At 41.1% G+C, this 12,175-nt stretch overlaps 1 protein-coding gene across 1 annotated transcript; it reads right to left on the reverse strand.

Annotated features, from left to right (window-relative positions):
• Positions 1–350: 350 nt before the first annotated feature.
• RTL4 (retrotransposon Gag like 4) lies at positions 351–11,209 on the reverse strand. Its single transcript, XM_024749116.1, has 3 exons — positions 11,160–11,209; positions 1,760–1,936; positions 351–969 (listed from the first exon to the last, which is right to left on the reverse strand). The coding sequence occupies exons 1-3, from the start codon at positions 11,207–11,209 to the stop codon at positions 351–353; spliced, it is 846 nt and encodes a 281-aa protein (XP_024604884.1).
• Between the last annotated feature and the right edge of the window lie 966 nt (positions 11,210–12,175).

Raw genomic sequence — 12,175 nt, forward strand, 5'->3', positions numbered from 1 at the left:
TATCTATCACCTATCGGTGGGGATGGAGTTCCCAATGTATTTCCAGGGTGGTTTCCACTGGGTCAGACTGGGCAGAGTTTTTCCTGCAGGCTTTCAGTACACTTGGGAAATTAGTCCCAACTGTATAAAGTGCCTGGGAATTGTTTTCATCATTGCTTTATCAAGTTTGGTGATGAGTCACCAAATGAACAAGATCTGGTTGTCTAAATTCTCAGAAGCCTAGGAGTTCATGACCGTAAAGTGGTATCCCAGTTCCCCATCTGTATTTTAAATGTGAATGCAGGATATAAATCAATGAGGCCGGAGGTGAGAGGGGTATAAGTTTACAATGTGACCTGCCTGGGCTCCTCTTACTGGTGAGCCGGGTTATTTATCCTTGCTGGGGCTCGAGAACGTTTGGCAAGGCAATCTCTTGTGAAGTGACCAGCCTGGCTGCAGTAGAGGCATGACTGAGTTTCTTGCTGGCGGGCTCGTTTGGCTGGCGTGAGAGGCAGCTGGCTTCCTCGAAGCTGTATAGGGTCTTCCTTGGGTGGTGGGCCTGTGGGGTTGGAGAGGGCTTGGTGGCGGATCAGGGAAGCCAACACTGGGATCTGGGCCTCTGGCTGCAGGAGCTCTGGCCTGTCACTACGTTTCTTATCCAACTGAATACACTGAGTGATAAGGTCTGGGAGATTGTCCGTCAGATCTGTGCCACTTACTTCAGCCTGAATGGAGTCAGCTAGTTCCTCTTGGAAGTGATCACTCTGATTGGTTTCATTATATCTCAGATTTTGAGCAAGGAGCTGGAAAGTAGTGGCATCCTTCTGAGAGAAGTTGTCCCTTTTGTCAACCTTAGCATTCATCAAGGGGTTCATTTCCTGTTTTGTGGGCTCACCAAATGACTGCTGTAACTCAAGAACAAAGTTCTCATATTGCTTCAACAGAGCACTCTGGTAGGTGGTGATTCTGTGTAATTCTCTACTGTATCTTCTGGAATCAAGTGAGACTAAGCAGAATTGAGTACCAATATTGGATACCAATGAGCAGACAGTGGTTTTGCTCTGTGATCAGACAGACGGTGTCATGAGCAAGTAGCCAAATCTGTTAACTATGAAGAAGTCACAAGGGTATGCTGAGAGCTGAGAAATGCCAAAAACTGTTGTCCACTACTCAGTGTTGCCTCTTCTTCATGGAGAATGCCAATGTTCTGCACATTCAGAAGAAATAAATTACCTTAGGACACATAGAAGATTTGGAATTAAGAAGATAAATACAAAAGTTACAGTAGATTTCTCTCCCCACTCCCCTTCTTGGTAATATGGAGGCAATTTGCCCTCAGACTAAGCCTTTGATTCTAAAGTATCTTTCTTTATCAGAGAATCAAAGAGTTTTACAATCCAAAGTGATCGTAGAAATCATCCAGGCCAAATTTGTAATTTCACAGATGAGAAAACAGAGACCTAGAGAAGTAAAAATGTTTGCCCGAGGTCATACAACTAGTTAATATCAGAGCCGGCCTGTTCATCAGAACTGCTGTCCAAAACAGCACTTCCTCCAGGACTACAAATGTAGTTCTTGCCCTTTGCTACTCCAAACGATCAGGGAATCAGCAGTTTTGGCATCACCAGGGAGGTTGTTGGAAATGCTGACTCTAAGGTCCCACCCCAGACCTACTGAATCAGTGTTCCATTTTAACAAGATTCTCCAGGTGATTCGAATGTACATTGAAGTTTGAGAAGTGTTGCTCTACAGAGCACTTAGCCAGAATTGGAATACTCACTGGTTGGACTTGACCCTCAGTGCTCCAATCATAGCCTGCAGTGCTGTGAGGATCCGATTGCTGTGGTGGTAGTTAATCCATTTTTTCTGGCTTTCTAGTCTGTGTCTGAGGTCACATTTGGTTGCCATGGACATGATTAAGACATCACAGGCAAGATGAAGAGGTGAGATTGAGAACCTAGCAAAGAAGAACAGAATATTCTTAAATTATAAAGATCAAAATGTTCAGCAGTCTTCCCTGCATTGATAACAAGAATATAGCAACCAGTAAAAGTTTAAAACAAACCCCAAACATATTGTATGTTGGTTGAACTATTCTGCTATGTAATTCCTCTCACTGTCCTTTCCTTGTGTAGTATTTAAATGTATTTAAATCGGCCATCAGTGGGCAAAAACAAAAAATATGTATCACTGAAAGCAAGATTTGATTCCCTAGGTTTCATTTGATGGCACCTCCTCTCGAAACCTATGGAAGAAATTATTGGAAGAATGAAATAGTGTACGATGGGGGGCCAGAGACTTGCCCAAACACTATCAGTTGGATGATTTGAAGAACTCATTTGCTTCTCAATTTCTTTTTATCTCATGAGGATGACTATCTGGTCTACCTCAAAGGGTTGCTGTGAGTATCAATGAGACAATGGATAGGTGCTCTGAGTAGCAACAAAAAATGAGAGATTTGCTCCCAAGATTGTTCCAGCGCAGCTGAACAATGCCAGTGGTGAGGCTCCATCCTCAGTGCATAACGCCGAAGTAGAAAGATACTGTCATACCTCCTTTCATTCTTCCTTTCCATACCTCACCCATCTAGTCTACTATTTACCTTTCAGACATCTTTCACTTTACAGGTGCCCATCCATGAGTTTATTCCTGTCAACCCAGCTAGGTGTCAACTGATAGCTAATATGTTAATTAATTATTGAGTGTTAATGATTGGCCTTTCTCAGGGTATTCATTTTTGTTTCCTCAAACTTTAATGTGTACAAAAATCCACTTGGTCCCAATCTCTAGCAATTCTGATTCAGTAAGTCTGGAGTGGATGCCAGGAACCTGTACAGGTTGGCTGGCAGATTTCTGATGATGGTGCTCCTTGTGAGAAAAGCCATCCATACAAATATCATGCAATAAAGCCATATCAGTAGCATCTCAGAGAAGTAGGGATGGGGAGGAGACATATTTGGGGGTAGGAGGCTGACCCTCAAATGAGGTAGAATAGGTGGTAGCCTATTCCACCTCCATATAAAGCCACAAGTTGCCCACACTGTTCTTAACAACTGCTCATCTCTCCCAGGTAGCAGAGAGCAAGAGTTCAGCATGTAGGCTCTAGAGTCAGACTGACCTGGGTCCAAACCCTGGCTTGGCCAAAAGTTGTGTGACTCTGGACAAGTTACTTAACCTCTGTGAGAATCAGTTCCAAACTTTAAAATGGAGATGATATTAATACGTGCCTCTTGGTGTCATGAAGATTAAATGAGATGAAAAGAGATTAGCACAGCTTCATGCAGATGGCAGATGCTCCATAAATGTTAGCTATCATTATTCTAGGTCCACAGTCTGTGTTTTAGAATTTAAATTATTTTCAGATTTTAGAAAAGTAACATAGAGTATGTACTGTTTATTACATAACACTCCCAGTAATGTCTGGGAAAACATCCCATAATTAAGCCATTAACATTTCTGCAGGAAAAAAAATGTCTGAATATTCATACTAAAAGAGATAAAGACTAAGTTCATGTCAGCTCAGGTCAGGTTTTTCTGCCAAATAAGTTTTGGCACCAAATTTAAAAAAAAAAAAAAAAGCTTCTGTTGTACAGAGCTTTTTGATTTCAGAATTGAAGCTAAGGGTTTGTGGACCTCTACCAAACTCTTTTTTCTGGGGTGCAATTATAACTTTTCCTTCTCTGTCCCTGCTTTCTGCCCTTTGACTCCACCCTCAGAAGTTCCAGAATATCTGTAGAGGTCTCCAGTTTCTTTACAGAATTATGTATTCAAAGTGGCAGATCATTTAATTTTTCTAATTATGTAGCACTGGTGAAACACTTGCTAAAATTATAAGCATTAGCCCAAATGCAAATCATACAATGGCACTGTTGTCAATGGCAGTTGCTTAATCCCTCAAAGAAAATCTACCTTGCCTTATCATTTTGGAAATTGCTCTCTTTTTAGAGGTCAATGGCCTTCTATTGGATTGTTCCAGCAGATCCTGGGGGAAGAGCCGACAGTCTTGGAGGAGTTCCAGACCACAGTCTTTCGGAGACAAAGTAGAGACAGAGCTCATAACTCAAATGCACAGGCTTGAGGGATCAGACTAGTGAGCTTGGACCAGGTCTGATAGAAAACTGCATATGCTTAAGCTTTTCCTTAATCAGTATGTGCTTCAACTACAAAAACAACACAAAAATAGGTTTAGTAAACTATTGCAGGTCACTTTGATGTTTGTGTTCCGTTTGAACCAAAGCCATAGTTAAGAGTTTCCCCAGATATAAAACTACTTCACTCTGGAGTCCCCTAAGACCCCATTTGGAGAAGGACCTGTAGTATCCTGCTGCCTGTAAGGGAGCTTTGTGACCTTACACTGCTTTATTTTCAAGCTGTTCTACATAACTCATTGGAGAAGATTGAACTAGGGTCATGCAACTACCCAAAGCAGTTGCATTCTTACTCTTGTTCTCCAGATCTTCTAAGGAATGCTGTGGTCATAGGAGCTAAACTGATAGATAAGTAACCCTGATAAGGTGACCACAGGGGCATACTGTTTGAACTTGTCTGAAGACTTGGGTGTGACCCCAGCTCTGCCACTATCTATACTGACAACCTTGGGCAAGTCACTTCCTCTCTCTGGGTCAGTTTCTATATCTGTATAATGACGGGATTGGGTTTCTTGAAGTTTATTAAGATAAGAAATTCTGATTCAGGAAGGTTAACAGGAGACCTAGGAATATGAATTTTTTTTATAGGCACCCCAAATTATTCTGTGTTAAGAAGTCTTCAGATTTTACCTTGGGAATATTGGGTGACTGCCCACACAAAACTCCTGTATTTGTCAGAGGTTCTCAAATTTCAGGATACTTCAGAATCCCCTGGAATTTTAACATACAGATTTTGGGGCCTCACCCCTGAACAGTGTGATTCAGTGGGTCTGGGATGAGGCCAGATGATTTGCATTTTAATCAAGCTCTGTCAGTGATGCTGATGCAGAAATTTCCCCAGCAACACTTTCAAAAAACTGTAGGCTGGGTAATCTCAAAAGGCCCTTTCTGCTTCGGCACTATCTACTTTTTTGAAAGTAGAAAATATTTGACTCCAAACGTGGCCCCTGAGGCGTGTGATATGTAGATTGCTTCCTTCCTAGACTCTGCTTGAGGCTGCATGGTCACCTCTAAACAGTGGGCTAGTGCAGACCTGGCTCAGGCGTGTGAGATGTAGCTGGCTCAGAGACAAGAGAGAGAGTAGCAATTGAGTTGACCCTGCTCTCAGGACTCTGTAGTTCCTGCTGGGAGTTATGTACTATTCTGCTCTGCTCTGCCTGTGAATGAGGTAGAAAAATCGTTCTCTTATCCCCATATCATAGACAGAGCAGCCCAGCTGGGATCAAAATGCCTATTGCTATGACTCAGACCTCATACCTTCCTTTAAGCGTCAACCTTCCTTCTGGCTCAGCTGGACCCATGGCCTAGCTGCTTATGAAGTTCAACATGTCGTGAACACTGTCTACAAGTATTCCCTGTCAGCTTCCCAGTCTTCCTTTCGAATGTGCACAGCTCTATTAAGGGGCCATATCAACCTTCCTGCTCCTTGGGTCTATTTAACATTCCTCCTAAGGTCATGTTTCCCAGTCTCCTCCTTCACCTACCTTCTCTCCTTTGCCTACTGTCTCTGCTGGCAACCACAGCACATGTCTGAATGATTCTGCTCAGTCACCAGCCAGAATCATGACCGATAACATCATCCCAGCAATACATGACCCATTTACACTGTTCTTCTCTCTCAATCCAATAAAGAAAAATGCCTAGAAGGAATGGGAGAGTTTTTCTAGGAAGGCAAGGATCTGGACACTGGATGGAAGGCAAGGTGATCTGCCATTAGGCGGACATCATAGCACTAGGGTTGAACACAGAGTATTATATGGAGTCAAGGAAAAACCCCAAAGATAGACTCTATTGCTTCTTTGCTGTACTTGCCAATTTGATTTCAATTGAGGGGTACCAACGTTATATGGGTGGTGAAATGAAGACTTCGGGGAAAGTAGCCATGTTTTGGAGGTTTGTCAACTCCTGAAGATCGAGTGTGCTGCTACTTACAGCTCATAAGAGATGTTATAACATATGGCAGATAACCTTTGCAGCAGGATTGGGTCGAAGTCTCATTTCAGACCTGCAAGCGCTGAAGACATGGCAGGCCTCTGACACACTGTAAATGCAGAGATTTTCATTTGTATTTGGTAAGAATAGGAAAGAAAAGTCCTGTTTTCCTTCAGTTGTATCCAACATCTTTGTAGGTCTTTGGTAATAACACTTGTGATTTCTTGAGTACCTAATTCATGCCAGCTTACGTACTCTGATTGGTACTGGCTGCCTGGAGCTGTGTGTAAGAGGATTCTGGACCTGTAACTGGCCTCACTGGTAGAATGTTGTGAAGGATTGTCAGTGTCTGCCATGGGGTCTGGAGGGATAACTGCAACATGCTGAACGTGCGTTTGTTACCTCTCTTGTAGACTGTATGATCCTCACGGTAGTCTTATGAAGTAGGTATGATTATTTGCATTTTACATATAAGGAAGCCAAGCCCCTACCTGCACTTCAGAACATGTAATCATGCCCACTCCTGCTTTTAATCTCTTTCTCCCCTCACCTAAAAGCCCTCTTCTTCCTATGTTCAGCTTAAGTTCAGCCTCCTCGATGCAGCCTCCTCTGACTACTCAGACCCTTACCAACTTCTCCGCTCCCTGAACTGTGTGGAAGGACACATGATTTTATGTTCCCTCCTGGAGGAAGCCTCTTTCTTTTAAACTCCCACAATACCTTGCACAGGGCTGGTTCCATGGGCCTTATGTAAATCTGTGTTGATGGACACACTAAGATGATAAAGGGCTAGGGGAAGGACAAGCAAAAGAATCCCTACCAGTAGTAGCCTGAGGCTAAAATTGTGACAAGAAAAATAAGACCTGGAATCCAGTCGTGAAAATCTGATCAAAATGGGAGGAAGCTGAGTAAGCAAGCAGGGGGATGGGAGCTCTGTAGAAGTGGTCTGAGCTTGAGGGAAAGCCCAGCAGGCATTGGTATCACCAGTTTTTGGCTTTCTATCCACTATCTTCCTTTCTTCCTTAAGCCCCATAAATTCAATGATTTTTATTTTTTGGCAAGGCAAAACATATGATCATGTCTGACAAAGACTTCTTCACTACTTCTAGGTTCAAGGAAGCAGTCTGGGAGAGTGCTTTACATAACTGAATGTGCACCTTGTCATGTTTTATAAGAACAGTGAGATAACATTCTAAATTGGGACCATCTCAATAAATCTGGGTTGAGCTATCACCATACCCATCTAATCAATATGTGAAAATATTAAAAGAACAACCAGAAAGGAATGATTAGGTTCTTATCCCCATTGAGTTTCACTGTCTATGTGTACAGAAATTTAAGTATCTTAAAAATCAGTTTAATATTCATTACCTCATTCAATCTTGACCACAGTTTTGTCATTTTTCAGGTCAGAAAACCAAGGCACTGAGATTTTAAGTAAAGTCAAGGGTCAAAGGGGAAACTTGATACATGTGTAACTGTCTCTGAAGGACTCCTGTGTGGAATACTTGTTCTCAGAGACAAGTAAGGCACTATCTGAAGACGTTTGGGAGGGTAGAGGTGGAGATGGGATGATTGTCTCCATGAAGTAATTTATGAGTTCCATATCATTGGAAGAATGCAAGCAGAGTTAGCATTACTACTTGGTGAGGAGTAAAATACAGGTGATGAAACTGACAACTAGTTGTATGCAATCTAGAATCTGATCCTCAGATCTACAGCTAACCTGAACCTTACCCACCTTGCCCACCTACCTCAGAGCTCCTGTTCCTAGAGGAGACTCTGACTAAGCTACAGCAGACTTTGTTTACCAATTTCAGGATTTATCTTTGTTCCTCTGTCCATTCCCAATGCCCCCTTCATTTCAAACAGTATATGCTGTTTCAAGTAAACAATTAGAGGAAGAATGGAAAAATTCTGATCTGCAGATCTTAAATAGTCATAAAATGAGCCCTTTAAATTTGAAGTGAAAGGTCTTCTCCTGCATTTGTGCTCCCTGCTGCCTCTTTCATCTTTAATTCATTAAGTGCAATTCACTTAGTGATGAACACCACTTGCAACTGATGAGCTGACAGAGCCTAGCCCACTTAGATTTAAACTTTTTTTTTTTTGCTTTGCCATGCCCCTGTGGTATGCAGGCAACCTGCGGCCCTGCTCAAGGTGGAGAAAACTTAATATAAACAACTTAGTCCATATCATGTTTTTCATTTATCAGAAGTTTTTCAATTATCAGAAGTCTCCTAGAAAATATTTGCAAATGAAGCCACTGACAAAGGATTAATCTCCAAAATTTACAAGCAGCTCATGCAGCTCAATATCAAAAAAAAAACCAACCGAATCCAAAAATGGGCCTAATAGACATTTCTCCAAAGAAGATATACAGATTGCCAACAAACACATGAAAGAATGCTCAACATCACTAATCATTAGAGAAATGCAAATCAAAACTACAATGAGGTATCACCTCACAGCAGTCAGAATGGCCATCGTCAAAAAATCTACAAACAATAAATGCTGGAGAGAGTGTGGAGAAAAGGCTACTCTCTTGCACTGTTGGTGGGAATGTAAATTGATACAGCCACTATGGAGAACAATATGGAGGTTCCTTAAGAAACTAAAAATAGAACTACCATACGACCCAGCGATCCCACTACTAGGCATATACCCTGAGAAAACCACAATTCAAAGAGTCATGTACCGCAATGTTCATTGCAGATCTACTTACAATAGCCAAGACATGGAAGCAACATAAGTGTCCATCGACAGATGAATGGATAAAGAAGAGGTGGCACATATATACAATGGAATATTACTCAGCCATAAAAAGAAACGAAATTGAGTTATTTGTAGTGAGGTGGATGGACCTGGAGTCTGTCATACAGAGTGAAATAAGTCAGAAAGAGAAAAACAAATATCGTATGCTAACACATATATACGGAATCAAAAAAAAAATGGTTCTGAAAAACAAAAAATGGTTCTGAAGAACCTAGGGGCAGGACAGGAATAAAGACGCAGATGTAGAGAATGGACTTGAAGACACGGCGATGGGGAAGGGTAAGCTGGGACGAAGTGAGAGAGTGGCATGGACATATGTACACTACCAAACGTAAAATAGATAGCTCATGGGAAGCAGCCGCATAGCACAGGGAGATTGGCTCATTGCTTTGTGACCACCTAGAGGGGTGGGATAGGGAGGGTGGGAGGGAGGGAGACGCAAGAGGGAGGGGATATTGGGATATATGTATATGTATAGCTGATTCACTTTGTTATAAAGCAGAAACTAACACACCATTGTAAAGCAATTATACTCTAATAAAGATGTTAAAAAAAAAAGTCTCCTAAAGCCACAGATTAATGTTCCAACTTTAGAGGTGAAGAATTTAAGGCTGAAGAAATGGAAAATTATTCAGGTCATGTTATGACTCTCTCTGCTATGTTCCAATCCCAAACCCTTTCCAGTTAGCCTTTCTTTCCTCTCCCAGCCTTGACTATGAGTGAACAAGCGATGCGGTGATTATAGAGTATGGTGAAGAAGCAACCTTTTAATGTTATTCAGTAATTGGTAACATCCCACCCATACGCAGAGCATTTTATGTGATCTAAGTCTTCTCCTACTGTCTCATTTATCATTTTGATAAAATATGAAGTAGGCAAGGCGTGTCTTCAACACTCCCACCAACAGATAAAGAAAGAATTGTCTAAGGACATACAACTATTTAGTATTAGATCTGGGACTAGCATCCTCAACTCTTGCTCCTAAAAACACTACATCCTGAAAGTAGTTTGAAACAGTGGAAGAATCATGGGTTTGGGAGTTAGAAAGAATTTAGATTAAAATCCCAATCTGAGTTAAGCCAAAGCTCTGAGACCTTGGGCAAGTTACCTCTCTGAACCTTAGTTTTCACATCTGTAAAATCTGTATTGCAAAGTAGCTGTGATGAGTTGAGATACTATATGTAAAGTTCCTGGCATCCAGCAGACAGCAATGATAGAAGCCACTGATAGCATATTTTCTGTAGACACTGGAAGGTTACCTACCAAACGTCCTTGTCACCTGCTCCAGTGTCTATCTGGGAATTTGGAGGAAGGTGATTCTTGATGTGAAGCAAGTGGCTTAAGCTAATTCACTTAGCATATAACATGTCTTAGTGTTTCTCCTTTGAAACACTCATATCACTTGTAATAAATTATTATATGCTCATTTTTCCTATTAGATTATGAGCTAATCAAGACAGGCATCATCCAATTTCATTTCTATATCCCTAAGTCCTAGCATACTTCCCTACACATAGAGGTGCTCAGTAATTCTTTGTTGAATTTATAATATCTGCCCATGACAGACATATAATAGTTAAAACTAGATAGTAGCAAAGTGGTCTTACTGTTTCCCCTTCCCAATATAACTCTTCTATTATTATTCCCTGAAGTGAGTGAAAAACTCAGCCCTGTTCCAGAGCATATCAGCATGTTTTTGCATTACAAATGCCTGAGTTAACCAGATAGAAATATAGATAAAGACTTGTGGCAGTAAGACTAATGCTCAGGAGGCGGATGTCCCAGCCCTAGACTTATGGTGAACTTAGCCAGAGCAGTGAGAAACCTTGAAGACCCTTGAGAATGTACTATGCTAGGACAAATGGGTCATTTAGTTCGTGGCTACTCTCTTCTTAGAAGAGTTTCAGATATGCCCAGGCCCTTGGTCAAAAAATTTATCTATCAGATTTGGAAAGAAAATGAGTACAAAATAATCCAGACAAGAGTTGTTTAAAGATATGGTATTTTCAACCACCCTTAAGTGAAGACAGAGGAATTATTTACCTCTCACGTGTCATGCCCCAAGCATAATCGGGCCACAAGCTTCAGCAGTGGGGCAGATTCTGGGGGATGGGAAAAGACCACATGAGAAGGAGTGGGATTCTCTAGCATCTCAAGTTGCAGCAGCAACCTCATTTTATTTATGGCCTTTGCTTATTATAGACTCAAAATGCCCTCTTTGCAAAGCCCTTCTGTCTTGAGCCCCAGATTTCAGTAAGGTCATGTCTACTTCTCCATCTTTTCTCATTGGATCATATTTCCAATAAGACAGCTCTTTCCACCTACTTGTGTATCTGTGTTCTTGGTGACCTCTGCATTGAGGATGCTGCCGCCATTGGCACTTGGAGTTCCCAAAGGATAACTGGGGATGCAAAGGTACCAGCAGTAACATGATTCTGCAGAAAGCTGGCCTCTGCCTGACTTTTAAAAAATCTCAAAGTATATTGGGGATATAATTTACATATAAAAAAATTCATCAGTTTAGTATGTAGAGTTAATGAGTTTTGACAAATATATATGTGTGTGTGTATATATATATATGTATATACATATATATAAAACCACCACCACATTTGAGATATAAAATATGTCCATTACTTCAAAATTCTGTCATATTCCTTTGCAGTCAGTTTCCCCATCCCTGGCCCCAGGTAATCATGAATCTACTTTCTATAGATTTGCCCTTTCTAGACATTTCATATAAATGTAATCATACAGTATGTCGTCTTTTGTGATTGGCTTTCTTCACTTAGCATGTTTTTGGGGTTCATCCATGTTGTGGCATGTATCAGTACCTCATTCCTTTTTATTGCCAAAAATATTCTATTGTATGGATATAACACATCTTGTTTACCTTATTGATGGACATTTAGGTTGTTTCCAGTTTGGGGTCATTACATGTAAAGCTACTATGAGCATTTGTGTACAAATATATTTTCATTTCTCTTGGGTTAAATACCTAGGCGTAGGTCATATGGTAAGACTGTTTAACTTTACAAGATACTGAAAACTCTTTCCCAAAATGGCTATACTATTTTTCATTCTCACCAACAGTACATGAGTGTTCCAGTCATACATTCTTGCTAACACTTGGCATTGTCAGTCTTTTACATTTTATTTGTATGGAGTTTTACAGAAGCTCCTGAAGGGCCTTGAGCCATTAGATCATTCCCCTATTGGCTGCTCACTATCATCCTATCCCCATGTCCTTTGAGGTATGTGGTAAGAAATGGGAGGAGAGACTTCATTTTTTGCCTGAGGGTAGGGAATCAGTAAAGCTGCCTGTACCTATCCAGGGAGGG

The sequence above is a fragment of the Neophocaena asiaeorientalis genome, unplaced genomic scaffold, assembly GCF_003031525.2.
Source record: "Neophocaena asiaeorientalis asiaeorientalis breed wild unplaced genomic scaffold, Neophocaena_asiaeorientalis_V1.1 scaffold604, whole genome shotgun sequence".
NCBI lineage: Eukaryota > Metazoa > Chordata > Mammalia > Artiodactyla > Phocoenidae > Neophocaena > Neophocaena asiaeorientalis.

Bases quoted from the DNA above. Each gene is read 5' to 3' on its own strand.
- RTL4 (XM_024749116.1), bottom strand. From the start codon at position 11,209: ATGGCGGCAGCATCCTCAATGCAGAGGTCACCAAGAACACAGATACAC. The intron at 1,937-11,159 runs GTAGGTGGAAAG...CTTCTTTGCTAG, and splicing joins CCAAGAACACAGATACACAA to GTTCTCAATCTCACCTCTTC. The intron at 970-1,759 runs GTGAGTATTCCA...ACTTGATTCCAG, and splicing joins CTGAGGGTCAAGTCCAACCA to AAGATACAGTAGAGAATTAC.